The 16,199-nt window shown below is 34.3% G+C and overlaps 1 protein-coding gene across 1 annotated transcript in view; it reads left to right on the top strand.

Annotated features, from left to right (window-relative positions):
- CCPG1 (cell cycle progression 1) overlaps window positions 1-16,199 on the top strand; it is a 39,099-nt gene that overhangs the window by 14,594 nt on the left and 8,306 nt on the right. The window contains exons 2-6 of the mRNA XM_059371960.1: window positions 2,836-2,904; window positions 5,069-5,189; window positions 6,969-7,045; window positions 8,082-8,283; window positions 12,380-12,631. Coding sequence (XP_059227943.1) covers window positions 2,845-2,904; window positions 5,069-5,189; window positions 6,969-7,045; window positions 8,082-8,283; window positions 12,380-12,631 — 712 coding nt within the window. The 5' untranslated portion in view covers window positions 2,836-2,844. The remainder of the gene's footprint in view (window positions 1-2,835; window positions 2,905-5,068; window positions 5,190-6,968; window positions 7,046-8,081; window positions 8,284-12,379; window positions 12,632-16,199) is intronic.

The following is a 16,199-nucleotide window of genomic DNA, read 5'->3' as shown; positions in this document are numbered from 1 at the left end:
TCACTGACAAGTGAGGAGTTTCAGATATAATGGCAGCTTTTAGAGTCAGTGTGTCTAGAGTAGGGCTCAGAAATTTACTTTTTAAAATTTTGCTTTAATTACAGTGTTCCCAATTCTTTGAGAACTGCTGACTTAAAAGGATTCTTTAGTAGGTCTGTGAATTTTACTTATCCAGACTGTTTCTGTGATGTGACCAATAGTCCTTTTCTCATTTGGGCTAGATGTCAAACTTGTTCTTCCTTCAAGATGAGTAAACAAAGAATTAATCTGGGTCCTGATTTAAGTGGGCTCCTTGATTTGAAAAACTGATATATGCTAAAGTTATTCCAATTTAGCAATGTATATAACTTTATTTTGAAATGTTGGCTTTGTTAATTTCATCACCTGAGTTATTAGATTACTTTGTTAGAAAACAAATGCTAGGAACTATTTAAAAGGAATGTTTAATAGAAGTTACCAAGAGGAGGGTAGGAGATATATACATTAAATACCTCTGATTGGGTTTGGTAATTCACAAATTTTGGAGGGTTATTAACAAAATAAAGCACTGGTAAGTCTCGGGGTGAGACGGAGCAGCAGTGAGAATGTGAGTTTATAGAAGAGGTTCGAATCTTTCACATGGTGGAGAAAGAATGCTTTTTAGGCTTCAACCAGTTTTCTTTATTTTACTTCTTGTTCCATATAGAATGGTTTTTCCAACTACTCAGTCACTTAAACCAGACACCTGCGAGTTATCCTACCAACACTCTCTCCCTCTTATGTGTCTGGTTATTCAGTCCTTTTTAAAAAAATCTTTCGTGTCTTCTAAAATCTTTCCACCCCCTCCCGTCTGCTTTGTTTTCTCCCCCTCATCAGTCCTGGTTAAATGTAGGTGCTTATCTTCTCCAAGGAGTATTGCGCTGATGGCTTGTATCCCGCACATTTAGGGCTCTTTAATTGCTTCCTCATCTTAATATATGCACTTTTAAAGATTCATATCTGATTTTCTTTTAATATTCCACTCATACTAGGTTAATTGCCTTGGTTAGAACTTTCATATTTAATTGTCTCTGCCTTGTTTTTGCTCTCTAATGCTTTTTCTGTTCTTTTGGGGAATCCCGCCAGTGTCATTTTTTTAAATGGGGAAACAGAACTTTACCTTTTGTGATTTCTTAATTTTTAAATTTTAGCAATTAATTCAGGTAAAAAAATGGTCTCTCATATGTCTTAAACATTGCAACCTCCTTTATATTTGTATTATCTATATTATTATATTATTTATAATCACTTATATTATTTATTCTATTCATTCATTGACCATTCTCCTTTCCTCCTGCTCAGTCTTCGTGTGGTCTCATATGTTACCCATGATTTTCAAATTGTTGTAAAAGAATTTAAGTACAAATAGTAATGTATCAAACTTTTTTTTTAACTCATAAAAACTAGTTCAATGAGGAATTGGGAGTTATATAGTCAATTTAATGAGGAATGCTGAAATAAAATTACTAAGACATAAAAATTGGTTAATACCCAAAGGTATACAGACTATAGCCTTTGGGATAGTCTTCTGTGCTAAGAAGGAAAACATGTATTGTATTGTAATAGTTTACCTTTAAATTTATAGTTATAAACTGTCTGGGCCCTAATCAGTTATAAGTAAGAAATCATGTAATTGAGTGATCTCAGGTGAACTTTAGCATGACAGTAAAATTCACAGTCATCTTTATGTCTTATTTTAGATTTTGAATAATTTGTTTGAAAACATGCTAATTTTTATATTCTTAGTGACCAAGAACCTTCTCATTTTATTTTATTATTATTTTTAGGGGAGAGAGGGACAAAGGGAGAGAGAATCTTAAGCATGCTCCATGCCCAGCATGGAGCCCAATGCAGGGCTCAATCTCATGATCCTGAGATCATGACCTGAGCTGAAATCAGGAGTCTGATGTTTAACTGACTGAGCCACCCAGGCACCCCAACACCTTCTCCTTTCAAAATGTTAATTTTTTCAGAGTCACTGATGGAAGATTTAGACCAATATTTTTTGCCCTGTTCTTATTTGACCACTGGTTCCATATTAAATTTTCTGCAGTAGAGCTTTCAATTAAAACACCAGCCATCAAGTTGGGTTTAATGTGTTCTCAATGTATGTACAATAATAGAAGTATTTATAGGACTTAAATGTATAGAACAAAGCCAGTAAGATTCCATTTAATTAGCTTGGTTTTGATGTTTAAATAGGAGCTTCAGATAGAAAGGAGAAAATAAACCAGGTAGAATGACCAGGATATTTGCTGGGTTAGGACTTAAGTCTAGGTTATTGTCAATGACCACAAGTTTCTAACCAATTTCTAGTCTTCTCCCCCCATTTTAATTTAGGTGGAGTATTGCTGACACCGTTATTTTCATAAAAACTGTGATCATGTTTCTGCCCTGCTTGAAAAATCTCAATTGCTTCATGTTGCCAACACAATAGACTTCATTTTGCTTGGCCTGGGAGCTCTTCCACTCTCCTATTTGGTCTCTCAACCCTTGATTTACCCACACATTCAAATTGCCTTCTCCTTTCCCTTCTGTCCTGTGTGGCCAAATCCTTCTTTCATATTCAGCTTGTTTATTTCTACAGTGTGACTGTTTGTACTATTCTAGCTCAGGAGGATGTCTTCGAAGTTTGGTTCTATTTGTTCATCCAGGTATGCAGTTAATAGATCCTGTATGAGAAATCTATGGGTGGGTTGTCTCAGTTTCACCTGGAAGGCAGGCAGTAAGCTACTTTTCCTGCTTGGGCACATATAGTGCTTCCTATAGAATTTTTTGAAATGTACCCCACATGACAATATGTTTTTGTATTTGTAGACCTGAAAAATGTCTGAAAATTCCAGTGACAGTGATTCATCTTGTGGCTGGACTGTCATCAATCATGAGGTATGTTGTTTAATACTTTTTATAAGGCCATTTGTAATACTACAGTGTATCACCTGGGTTTTTTGAAGGCCAGTGTTTGCTGCATTGAAGCCTGAGGTTCCATTGTCTTTAGCTTGGACATTTTACCACCCACATTAAACTTTACTGCTGAAAACTCTTCATTCATGAGCCAGCGTCTTCTGCATTGTTATGTGGTACATTTCTCAGCTTCGAGAAAGTAGGCAAATATTTGTTGAGGGTTTATTATTGTTTTGGCCCTGTACTTTTATCTATAATCTCATAGAATTTTAAATAACCTCTGTGGTATAGATTTGCATTCTCATTTCATAGTTGAGGAAACTAGAACTTAGAGAGGGTAATTAATTTACCCAAGATTATGTAACTAGAAAATATCAGAGCCTGCATTTAAACCAGAAAGGAGCATGGGGAACATGTGTTCTACTTTGGATATGTTATGCTACATTATGTTGCTAACAGAACTTGATTGAAAAAGGACTATGGCTAGAACGCTTTCAAAAAAGGAGTTTTGTTAAGGAAGTATGATGTTACATGACTAGTATATAATAAGCATTAATTTATTTTCCACACTGGTAACATACGTTTACTATAGAAAAATCATAAAAATACTGATGAGTAGAAGCAATAAGTTAAAAATCATCTATATCGTAAAGTTTTAATGGATTTTTCTATAGATTACCTGTTTGTTTTTAGGGGCTCTTAGCCTTGTCTTGTTTTCCTTGATTAATAAAAAGTTTAAGTGGTAATTTTTAGAATTACTTTGATAATTTAAGATTTAGACATGGCTAGTTATGTCTTCTTAAAATCAACATTGACCAAAAAATGATTTTTCTGCAGTAAAATTTGAAAATTTAATAGCAGCTCTACCAATTGAGATTGGGGTGGTTTCTTTTTTCTTTTTTTAATTAGTGATTTTTCTATTTTTAGCCTGTTTTCTATGAAGTAGATCAACTCCCATAGCAATAAATTCTCCTTCAAGGATAATTAACAGTATAGGAGCAAGGAAGCTGTGGGAGTCTTGTGATTCTGTAGTATGAAGCAAGATAGTAAACCTCTCTGGCATTTAGCCAAGTGTGTCAATAGGGTATTCTGTATTAGAGATATCTGGTCATAGAGTAGATCATACTTGTGTTTTTATCCCTCTTCCTTATCTAGTTTGCAGGTTCTACTGCTAATGTCTAATAGATGTGTTTCCTTTTCCTTTCTCATTGCTATTTTAGGACAGTACTGATCTCCCCTGCAGTCCCCAGTTCAGCCCTAACCTTGCCTGTTTCTTTTTCCTGCCACTGTAGGCAATCCCATGGTCTTAACATTCAGAGTTCTCTTTAGAATTCAACTCAAAACATACTCCTTTGATGAATTCTTTTAATTTTTGCTGTTTCAAGTTATATATATCAGGAGAACTTAGACCTTTGATTTCATGGATCAGTAAACTACAAGAAAGATTGGGAGAAGGATATGGGGACAAACAGAAGGAGCTTAGTGGCTAACTTTATTTTGCTAATAAGATATGAGGAGAAAAAAAACTGTAAGATCCACTGTATTATTACACAGAAGACAGTCTGACATCAAAGTAGGAAGGGCAACCTTGGAAGAATAAAGAATACTCTATAAAATTGTGTAGGGAAAGTTTACTCCATTAATCCCATAGTTCATTTTAATCCTTGCCCTTAGACTTTTTTAGTTCTACATTGTCATAGTAAATAGTTATTTGAATGTGAAAGTTTCTCTGAATAGGCTGTAAATTTGAATTTTGGATTTGAATTTTTTATATTTCATAATACATAGCAAAATGCCTTGCATAGTACCTTCATAAATGTTGGGTAGAGGTAAAATAACAGAAGCAGCTAAAGTTTAGTTTAAAAACTTATCCTCTGGGATCAAATTTATTGCTTGGGCATATAAAATAGAGTAGAGGGTTTGACTTGGCTAACTTCTCTTAGAATCTAAGCCTGCGATTCCATTCTGCCATTTCATTGCCATAGACCTTTATGGACTAAATTGAATAAAAGGTAGTCAGATTAGATACTGCTCCCTTCGGAGAATGGCAGTATCTAGGACTTTGGCCAGTGGAAGTATCTACATGTAGTAATAATCAACTTTGAGTGGCTGATAGACATAGAACTGATTATCGTTTTTTTCTTAGGGGTCTGATACAGAGATGGTGAATTCTGAACATGGTACAACTAGTGACAGCTGTGAGCTCACTCCAGAATGTACATCTTTAGAGCAAGAGGAGCTACAAGTATTGCAGCCAGAGCAGGGAGGTAAGATACGAAAAAGAGTCTGGTTTGTTTGTTTGTTTGTTTGTTTGTTTTAAAATAATAATAGAATGTGGAAACGACAGTACGAGTCTTGCCTTTTTTCTAGGTGGGCAGCCTTTCTAGCTAATCTAAATGATCAGGTCGCTGAATGACTAGAATTTTGGTGTGGATTAGGTAGTGGTACTGACCTGTCCAGGGGTTTGCTTATTGATAGCTGTAGTGTGTTATTTAGGCGTCTGTATAACTCTTTCATACTACACTTGTAACCGGTAACTAAATATTGCTAATCTTGATTAAGACTAGTGATGTACAAAATAATTAGTCATAAGGGATTTACTAAACTCAGATTCTTTAGTTATCTGTCATCACACTTCACATTACTTTTGGTTAGAGGTGGTAAAAGGCATTTAACTGCCGTACTCTTCATTTTTAAATTACGTCTTAAGCTTCTTTAAAAACTGCATTGTAAATGTAAACAGAACATTTCCTCAGGAGAATAAAGTATATGGGTCATGGCTAGAAATACCATAGATTATATCTGTAAATCTTGTTTTCAGCCTGTGTATTGATTATTCTCCTTTGAACAGTGATTCTTATCTTTGATAGGTCAGAGATCTCCTTCAGAATCTGAAAGCTGTGAATGTTTTCTCCCAAGAAATGCCCATACTCACATATGTAAAAGGAGTTTTACTCCTTGGGAGTCCTTGGACCCAAGTACATCTTCTTTGAAGTGTCTTAATTTCAGATTAATATGCTGCTAGGGGCTTTCTAACACATATGAATGGGGTAATTTTTCTCTTTTTTTCTCCCTTTTTTTTTTTTTTTTTGGAGGGGCTGAATTATATAAGAAATACACATTCATGACAAAAAAAATAATGAGCAAAAAAAATTTTAAGTCACCTTTAATTCTTTTTATCTGGTGATAACTGCTGTTAACATTTAGTATATGTTCTTTGTTATGCATAAAATTTATATATGTTTATCACGTTTTAATATTTTTAACTTCAATTTTATAGACTTTTTCATTTAAAATATGATTTTATAAACTCCAGTTGGTTTTTTTGGTACATTTTTCCTTTGAGGAGTTTTTTATAAAATACATTTGCAATAGTGACATTATTTTGCTTTCCTGTGTTCTTTTGTATCCTTTTAATAATCCTTTTTATTGCAAAAAATTCATAATTTGAAGATAGTTTTGATTTTTCTGTTACCAAGCATTAACAGTCATTAGAATAGTGCTACTTTTAGGAATGTAGGAAATGTAACATCAGACGTCTGAAAATTGGTTTTCCATATTAACAGGTATTTACAGGCACACTGGATTCGGTACTTTTGTATTGTAAAGATTATGTTTACTTAGAGATTTATATTGTTTTTTTAGTAGATACTAAAGGAATTCAATATCTAAAGTTATCCTCTGACAATTTCAAATAATTATATTTAAAATATAAAGATCTTTTTAGCAGCAGTTTGCAATTTCAGTTAAGAGAAATATTTTACTAGGAGTATTTTTATCCATTGCTATCTCTTCTGAAGGAATGAATTATTTCAGTAAAGAAAGTGTTAATATAAAATACTTTAAAAAATACATTTTGGATTATGTTGAAAGTACTATATATAAGCCAATTGCGAGAGAACTTTTTAGCAACTGTAGTATATGTTAATTAATTAAATCTACTTCAAAAAATAGGACTAGATTTTATGTACTCAGATTATAATCTGTGTGGACTACAAAAACTCAATTAAGTGTAACTGATTGAATTGATCTTTGCTTTATATCAGAGAGTAGCCAGAATGACACAGTGTTAATGGGAGAAACTGCTTATCCAGCTTTGGAGGAAACAAAGTCAGCACTTGAGGTAAACTTGTGTTGTACTCTGTAGATACATGATAAGCAATATTCTTTAGTGAATACTAAGGAATAATTAAAGCTTCCATTTCTAGTTGTGCGTTCTTTTCCTCTTCGAATTACTAATAACTTTTATTAAAAATTTTGAGATTCCATAGATTGGTCACTTTTATTATTAGAGTTTAGCTTCTGTCTTCTAAACTCTTAAGTGAGATGTCTTTTAATTTATCGAAGTAATTACAAAAGAATTTCTTTTCATTTACCCTCTAATAAATTTTTTTGCAAATAGATTACATTCTTGAATTATGTAGAGAAATAATTTATTAGGGTTTATCAAAAAAGGAAGATTCATTTTTAAATTTGAGAACAACCTAAATCTTGTTTTTTGATGTTTTACTTGACTTCTTTTTTTTTCTTTTTAAAGATTTAATTTATTTTTTGACAGAGAGAGAGATCACAAGTAGGCATAGAGAGAGGGGGAAGCAGGCTCCCCGAAAAGCAGAGAGCCCGATGCGTGGCTCGATTCTAGGACCCTGAGATCGTGACCTGAGCCAAAGGCAGAGGCTTTAACTCACTGAGCCACCCAGGCACCGCTTTACTTGACTTCTTGATAAAACTAGATGATTTTTACATGGCATAGCTATTGAAGTTTATTACATATATAACCATGGAAATTTGTTATGAGTCTTATGGGCTTCCTGACTACAGAGTTATGGTCAAATAAACCCATGGGATTAGTGAGAAATGAATCCTCTCTTTTCTGTTGTCCTTGATTTTAATAGTGGGCTTCTTATCTTCTGCAGCCTACAATGATTAGGCAGCAGTGTATTCTAATTCTGAAAGACTGGTCAAGGTGTTCGATGGTGATTTGAACTAAAAGATGAGCCTGCTATTGTCATCTTTGTCTTTTGGGCAGGATTCCTATATCTTTTATTTTAAGCCCAAATTACCACAGTACTTAAGTACTGTTGTATACTTTGAGCTACGTAGAAAATATAAGGCTCTCAAAAAATTGTTGAATTACTGTCTTTACAATTATTCCTCAGAGAGAAGAAGCAAAGTCATCTGAAGACAATGTCTATTTTGGAACTGTCAGTGATGATTCTGATATTGTTACCCTTGAGCCACCTAAGTTAGAAGAAACTGGAAATCCGGAAGCTCTAATTGTTGAAGAAGTGCAGAGTCCAGAAGACTTTAACATGGGGTCTTCTTCCAGCAGCCAATATACATTTTGTCAGCCAGAAACTGGTAAGAGCTGCATAAAGAGTACACTGATAGAGACCTACGGTGTCTTAGGACCACCTTTTATACAATGGCCAAGTTTTTAATATATTTAAGATTTTTTGCAAAATCTACTGTTATGTCTAGTGTTTTCTTAGATTGTAGGTCCCAAGAGCAGAAATGCTATAACAGTAAATACCATCTTTTATTAAGTAAAAGATGAAAAAAAATATCTTCAAGGAGCTTTGTTATTGTCTGAAACACTCCAGAATGCATTTGATATATTTTAGGTATTTAAGGATAGAAGATTAAGCCATTGTAAGTAAAAATAGGAGAAAGTTAAAATTTCTGTTTACAGTGGTACAAATTTTAATTTCTAGAAATTGTGGAAGAAGCTTCTTATTGAAGTCTGTTAGATCCTTTCAATTATTAATCATTTAACAAACATCTGTTGAATGCTCCTTATGTTCTAAACAGAGTTCAGAGAGCTGGCAATACAGCAGATCCCAAAGCCCCTGACCTTTGTATCTTTCATTGTAGATTGAGTTATGAAAGTGTGCCTATTTTAAGTCACATTTAAGGCACTCAGTGCCTACTATTAAGACAATGATTTGGAGGTTAAAATGGGAATTCCTGAGCTAATTGCTTTCTGTATTTCTTTGGCTCAGCTTGAGGGGTGTATGTAACATCTTTCAAGGTGCACATAAATATTTAGACACAAAGGGAAAGAAAAGAAACAAAGCTATAATTAACACACAGTTATTTATTTTTTTTAAAGATTTTTATTTATTTTACAGACAGAGTAGGCAGAGAGGCAGGCAGAGAGAGAGAGAGAGAGAGAGAAGCAGGCTCCCTGCTGAGCAGAGAAGCCGATGCGGGACTCGATCCCAGGACCCTGAGATCATGACCTGAGCCAAAGGCAGTGGCTTAACCCACTGAGGCACCCAGGCGCCCTATTAACACACAGTTAATAACGAACACTTGTAACTCAGGGATGAATTGAGAGAAAGACAAGTTGGAACACGGCTAGTGATTCCAGAATATCCTAATTTGATTCAAAAATAAGGATGTGTTTATTTTAGATCATTTTCTTAGAGTTTATCATTCTTTAATATTTACATTTGCCAGTATCAGACAATGGAATTTCTGTTACTCCACTTCAAGCTAATAAAAGGTCAAGTAAAGATTTTTAGCTATCTCATTTAATGGCAAGTTATTTTCAGTTAGTATATCAGTTTGGCTATAAACAAGAGCTTAAAAACACTTGATTCAAGTATTTGAATGCTGATCTGGCATTCTTAGTGGTCAGCCTTTGCCAGAATGGTTTACATAGTATATTTATTACAAGGACTAACAAATTGACCTTTAGAATCTTTTTTGTTTATCAAATTTTATTTTGTTTGTTTAAATCTAGGATTCACACTCTTTTCAAGTAGTCTTCTTTTTTCCTTCTTTCCTTTATTTTTTTGGAAGACTATAGATGATGGTTTAATTTGAGAATATTCACGGGCCAGAAAAAGTAGTCACATTGAAGTAGGAGTATTGCAGAACGGTCCAAGCAGATGTTTAAGAAATTGATCCTACAAACTTAATTTTTTCAGGAACTTGGATACTTCAAAGCACATTATTCTGGTGTTTATCTCCTTTCTGAACTTGGACTTCTTGGGAATTTTACAGTTTCAGTTAAGAGAAATATTTTACTAGGAGTATTTTTATCCATTTCTCTCTCTCCTAAAGGAATGAATTATTTCAGTAAAGAAAGTGTTATATAAAATAATTTTTAAAAATGGCATTTTGGATTATGTTGAAAATACTATATATATAAATCCGTTGCAAAGAGTCTACGTTCTCTCTCACCTCCTATTTTTTTGGTTTGTTAATCCCCTGCTCCCCATTGCCTGGTTATTTTGATTTTTCCTTTCCCTTCTTCTCCATCTCTGTAGGATTCCAAGTTGTTTCTTCTTCTAAATTAAATTCTTGTGGAAATATACTTTTTGTTCATTTAAGAATACTAGCCACTCCCTTGCACTGGAGTCTCCCCCAAGAAAGCAAAATTGGTAGTTGTAGAAAAGCTTGTATTTGCATAGATGTTTTTTTTAAAGGTGTGATTGTTCAATTTTGATGGAGCACAAATAACAATGTTGAGTGATAATTAAAATAAGTATTTTCAATTCTCTTTTTCCTTTTTAGTCTTTATAATAAAGCTTTATACATCTTTTTTCCTGTTTATTCACAAAAGAAAGGTGGTGGGAGAAGCTGTGGAAGATTCCTGAATGCATAAGGGGATGGGATGATCAGCTGAAACACCATGTTCCTAGCCAACTCGCTTTCCAAGGTGGTGTGACTAAATCTGATCAGCTTTTCTTGAGCTGAGTGTGCCTAGTCACATTTACTATTTACTTAGTGCTTTAAAGATAACTGTTGTCATCTGTGATACTCTAAACAGGTGTTCAAAGTGATCTTGTAATAAAGCTGGCTAAGCTTATTGCATGCCTTTGCATTGCCTGCATCTTGGACTATGGGCCAAATTAAGTTTTGAAAGAAATTTAAAAATCGAAATACTTTGGCTATTAGATATATGGGTTAAAAAAGATGGAAGCATTAGATAAGGATATGAATTTATTAATATGGATTAGGCTGGCTTGTTTACTTAGAATCTATGATGAAGGCAATAGAATTAAATTTATTTAAGGAATTTTGACAAATGGTTTGTTTTTACGTTTACCCATCTTAATACTGCCAGAAAGTCTGACTTAAATACTCCAGCCATAATCTTGAATGCCTTTGTGTTATGTAATGCTTTATTTAAGTCTTCCTTTCTTTCTCTTTGTCCAAGAAATATAACCTCACAGCTGAGGCGACGGCATCTGGGAAAAACTAGTGATCAAGAATAACCAGATAAACATGATGGGCATAAGGGTCATGACCAAAAGAACTCTCAGTGGCATCTGTATAACTAAATACTAGAAATAATCATTCATCCAGTAGTTCTTTCTGTCTGTGTGTTTGGTGTTGTCGGTGTGAAAGTTAACCAGATCCTCTGTGACCCATCTTTAAAAAGTACTGCCTAACCCAAGTCACCAACTTTTCCTGTGGCATGGATATCCTGTCTTCTGAAGAACTGTTTTGCTTTTTTGAAGCATGGATGTTTGTTGTTTGGAGCTGTTTGTATCAAATTGAGGTTCACATTTTATCCTTACTTTTAGTTCCTTTTTTTTTCTTCCTTATAACTGGCCTGTGGAAATTATTACTGAGCCATCTAACTTACTGTGTCAATATGTAGTTTATTGATTGGTAGAACAGTGTTAACAAGTTCTACATTTAAAAAAACTGAAGGTGATTTTTTTTTTAGTGGATATATTTCCAGGACTTGAGATTTCTTATGGATTTTTTTGTTGTTGTTCTTTACTGTTCTTTTCATAAAGGAGCAGCACCAGACTAGTCGTTAATATCGGAGATAGCTGTTGTGTCACTTCCTCATGCTGACATATTTACTAGAGGGTAAAATTAATAACCTTCTAGTAAGAGTGGCAGTCGAAGGGAAGGGCTCATCTGACTTCTGGAAACCTGTTAAACTATAGTGCTTTGAATGTTGATTATGGACACAAAGGATGGAAATGAAACTAGGGTCCAGATTCACCCAAGAAAACTTTTGGTAGTTACTGTACTTTGTAAGTTGTAGGAACTGTTCATATACTTCCATGTGTTCCTTAAACAGTTGAGCTTAAATTACCTCCTTTTGCAATTGAAAGAAGAGAGTTTCTTTTTCTTTCTAGAAACAGTATCTGTTTATGGCTGTAATAGCAAAGAAATTTAATAGGCTATGAGAATGATTGTTCTAACAGTGTAAACTAGAAGAGAAGTTAAAAAAATAAAACCAAATAAACCCTCAAAGGCACAGAACATGATTAATAGATTCTTGTGTATCACAGTTGAAATCTTTTCTGTTTTGGTTTTATGTTGAAAAACTTGAAAACTTGAGTTTCTTTTTGTGTTGTTTGTTTTTGGTTTTGGCTGTCTTATGTAAAAGGACACGTAGGGATGGCATTGACTATTCTAAATCATATTTATTGGAAAAGCTATTCTAAAATTTTTAATATTTACATTTTTCTTTTTAAAATAGTATTTTCATCCCAGCCTAGCGACAACGAATCAAGTAGTGATGAAACCAGTCATCAGCCTAGTCCTGCTTTTAGACGCCGCCGCGCAAGGAAGAAGACTGTTTCTAGTTCAGAATCCGAAGAACGGCAACTCCCTGAACAAGAAACTGACCCATCTAAGGAGCTGTGTAAACGCCAGTTCAGCAGTGGTCTGAATAAGTGTGTTATACTTGCTTTGGTGATTGCAATCAGCATGGGATTTGGGCATTTCTATGGTAAGTATTTGAAAGTTGGTTACACGTAAACAAATCATGTGTATGGGCACTTGCTAAGAGAGGAATTCTGGGAACTGTTTTCAGTGTCATCATTAAATATATGACCTTGGAAAGCTTGCTGTTTATTTGAGCCTCAGGTTTCTCATTTGGAAAATGGGCAAAGTGCTACCTTTCTCACAAAGCTATTTTCACTTACGTTAGATGGTATTTACTTAAGAAATGTAGGGATTTTTAGCATGCCTTTTTTTTAAATTTTTTCAATTTATTTATTTTCAGAAAAACAGTATTCATTATTTTTTCACCACACTCAGTGCTCCATGCAATCCCTGCCCTCTATAATACCCAACACCTGGTACCCCAACCTTCCACACCCCCGCCACTCCAAACTGTTTTTCAGAGTCCACAGTCTCTCGTGATTTAGCATGCCTGTTTGTTTATTTTTTGTTTTTAATTTTTTTAAAAGATTTTATTTATTTATTTGACAGACAGAGATCACAAATAGGCAGAGAGGCAGGCAGAGACAGAGTAAGGGAAGCAGGCTCCCTGCTGAACAGAGAGCCCGATACGGGGCTGGATCCCAGGACCCTAGGATCATGACCTGAGCTGAAGGCAGAGGCTTTAACCCACTGAGCCACCCATGTTTTTAATTTTTAATTTTTAAAAAAGATTTTATTTATTCGATAACAGAGCGAGAGAGCATGAGGGGCAGGGAAGGGCAGACAGAAAGGCCTCTTTGCCTGAGCTTAACCCTTGAGCCACCCAGGTGCCCCTAAACTTTGCTTGTTATTTTCCTTGTTAATATTTATGTATATTGATTATCTTTAAACCCTTTAAAAGTGTCTTATATGAAAAGAGGAAGGAATTTCATGTGGTATAATTTTTCATTGGGGAGCCTTACCATTGAGTCATATTCAACATTTTGTATAAAGATGAGACTGTTTGAGAACTGAAAACTTCATGCTCATTCACACACTCTGTATTAAAATTTTGAAAAAAAAAAAACACTTTAAACAGATGTTTTAGATCTTGTCAGTTTTACAAATTTCAGTTTGCTATACATGAAGTACTTCTAAGTTTTTTTGCTGGTATGATCCACAATTTAACTTTGGAATATTCCTGTTTTGTTAGTTCCTTTCAACAATGTCTTCTTTATGCAAAAATTGAAGAGTTACATGTACCCTTTGTTAATGTGTGGAAAGGATGCATTAAAAACATACATAGTGTAATGTTAGAAGAAACTCAAGACAATATTTGTTTAAAGTCAGAGTTAGTAAAATATGTTTCTTCTTGTTTAAATTTATATTGCTAAAAATAAGCATTTAGACTCCTGGTGGATACGTGCTTGAATTTAATACTGAGATAGTATAATTTGTATCCTTCCTTGAAGGTTATTGTAATGAGATTTGACTTGAAGTAATATGCATACTTTTGTTTATTTTCTAGTTGAAACAAATGTATGAGCGTATTTTTGAGAATGATTTTTTCCCCCACAGGTAAACATGGAGTTAACAAACGAGAAGGTCTTATCTTGATCTTTTTTTCTTACTAAAAAATGTGGACAGTGATTTAATGTTAATCCAGATTGCTTTAAAACTACCAATTGCATGACCTTTAAGTATTTTGTAGAAGGAGCATGTAGAGAGGAGTGCTTTCAAAATTGAGAAATTGCTGCTTTGTTTAAATAAGTGTTTGGTTACTTGTAAAATTTACTTCAATGATTATATCTAATAAAACATTTTCCTGTACTTTTAAAAATTATCCTTTCGGAATATGAAAAGCCTGGGTAATATGAAGTAGTTTTGCGTGGTGATGAGATTGACTCAGCGAACATATAAAAACAGTTAGTTTTTCAGGGTCACTGTTTAAAGGACATCACTTTTTCCCTTAATTCTGGCACTGATCTCAACACTTAAAGAGCTCGTTTGAGTTGATTTCAGAACCAGTTTGAATTTCTCATGCACCATGAAGTTAGTCATTGCATACTCCATAATCAGTTGTTTGCTTACTAATTATTGAACAAAAACATACTATTTAAGTGAATTACTCAGGGCATTTGCCAACCGCAGCTCTTTATAAATTTGGAGAAACAGATCTATCCCAGAAGGAGTGGAGAATTAACAGGATTGAGGATAGTAAAACAGTGTATTACAGGTATTTGCTACTCCTTCAGGTTCTGAAAATGCTTACAAAAGTTAAAAAAAAAAATCTTCATGTATGAAGCACCTGTCTTCCGTATGCTTTCTTTACATTGTAGGCTATCCATATTCTAAATCAACAGTGAGGTTCAGTCGATTTGATTTTCTCATGGAATTAATGACTTTAAGTATTGATAGGTTATCCTGCTCTTCAGACACTGTAACAGAATATATCTGGGTGCTAAGCTATGTAGCACAGAAAAGAGAATTATAGCCCAAAAGCTATACTTACTGAGTCATCCTGAAGGTGGTAGGATTTGAGCAGGGTCTAGTCTTAACATTTATGCTAGTCGGAAGGAAAGTGGAGCATTCCAGCAATTGAGAACCTGACAACCTGAAAGTAAACTTTGCTGGGTTTGGGAGCAAGGAGAAGACTGACTGGACTACAGCAGAGTAGAGAAATTGTGGAGTAAAACATTTTAGTACATGGGTTGGTGTAATGTTGTAAAACATCTTGGAATCCAGGTAAGAGTTTGATTTATAGAGTGACCTCATGGTAATTTTAGAGGAAAAGTGCAAAGAGGCATATTGAATAAGAAAAATTAAGACAGTTAAGACTGTTTGTAATCCTGCTGTTGATGATCAGGGTCTTGACAATTATTGTGAAGGTCGGGGTGGAGAAAAGGTTAGTGAAATAAGGGACACTGAAGTAATAATGGAAAACATAACTTGTGATATTAGTGGTTTATTTTTTAAATTCCAAGAAGTATGCCAGCTGCTTTATTTTTGGAATTAGGGGTGTTTCTAGGAAAGTTTTGCTAGATGATGGTGAGCACAGTTTGGCCGTTTTTATTCAACTTTATTCTAAAATGGTTTAGGGCAGGTGTTACGGTTCGATTTTTTTCATGAAGATGTTCCCAGAATTGCACCCAACAGGCAGCTGGATGTATTGGCAAGAAGCTCTGGTAAGATTGGACTCAGAAGAGAAATCTTACAGCAGGGATAGCAAAAATTGGGTTTTTATGATTAAGATAGGCAGATTGGTATACATGACATGAAGGCCGAAGATTGTACCTTGGGTGGTAACACTTTATAGTTAGGTGGCTGAAGATGTAGGAAAAAGAAAATAGTTATTAACCAATAGTTATTAGATAAATAAAAGCCACATAAAGACAGTTGTCCAACATGGGCAAATCGAGATCTCAACACGTAGTTTTAGGTTATTTTCCAGCGGGTAAAGGAATTCATCCTGTCAGCAGTTTGAAAAGAGAGGTTTTCTGTTATTGTGGGAAATGCAAATGAATTTTCAGCATTCAAAAAAATCTGAGATTCTTTTGAGTAATATTGAGACAAATCTACCATGCATTTGTAAATTCAAAAATTGAAAGAGAGGAAATGAATCTTAACAGAAGAATATGATAGCTGGTAACAGT

This window comes from Mustela nigripes, chromosome 13 (genome assembly GCF_022355385.1).
Source record: "Mustela nigripes isolate SB6536 chromosome 13, MUSNIG.SB6536, whole genome shotgun sequence".
NCBI classification, from domain to species: Eukaryota; Metazoa; Chordata; class Mammalia; order Carnivora; family Mustelidae; genus Mustela; species Mustela nigripes.
The sequence above is the reverse complement of the archived record's forward strand: the minus strand, read 5'-3'. Positions and strand labels throughout refer to the sequence as shown.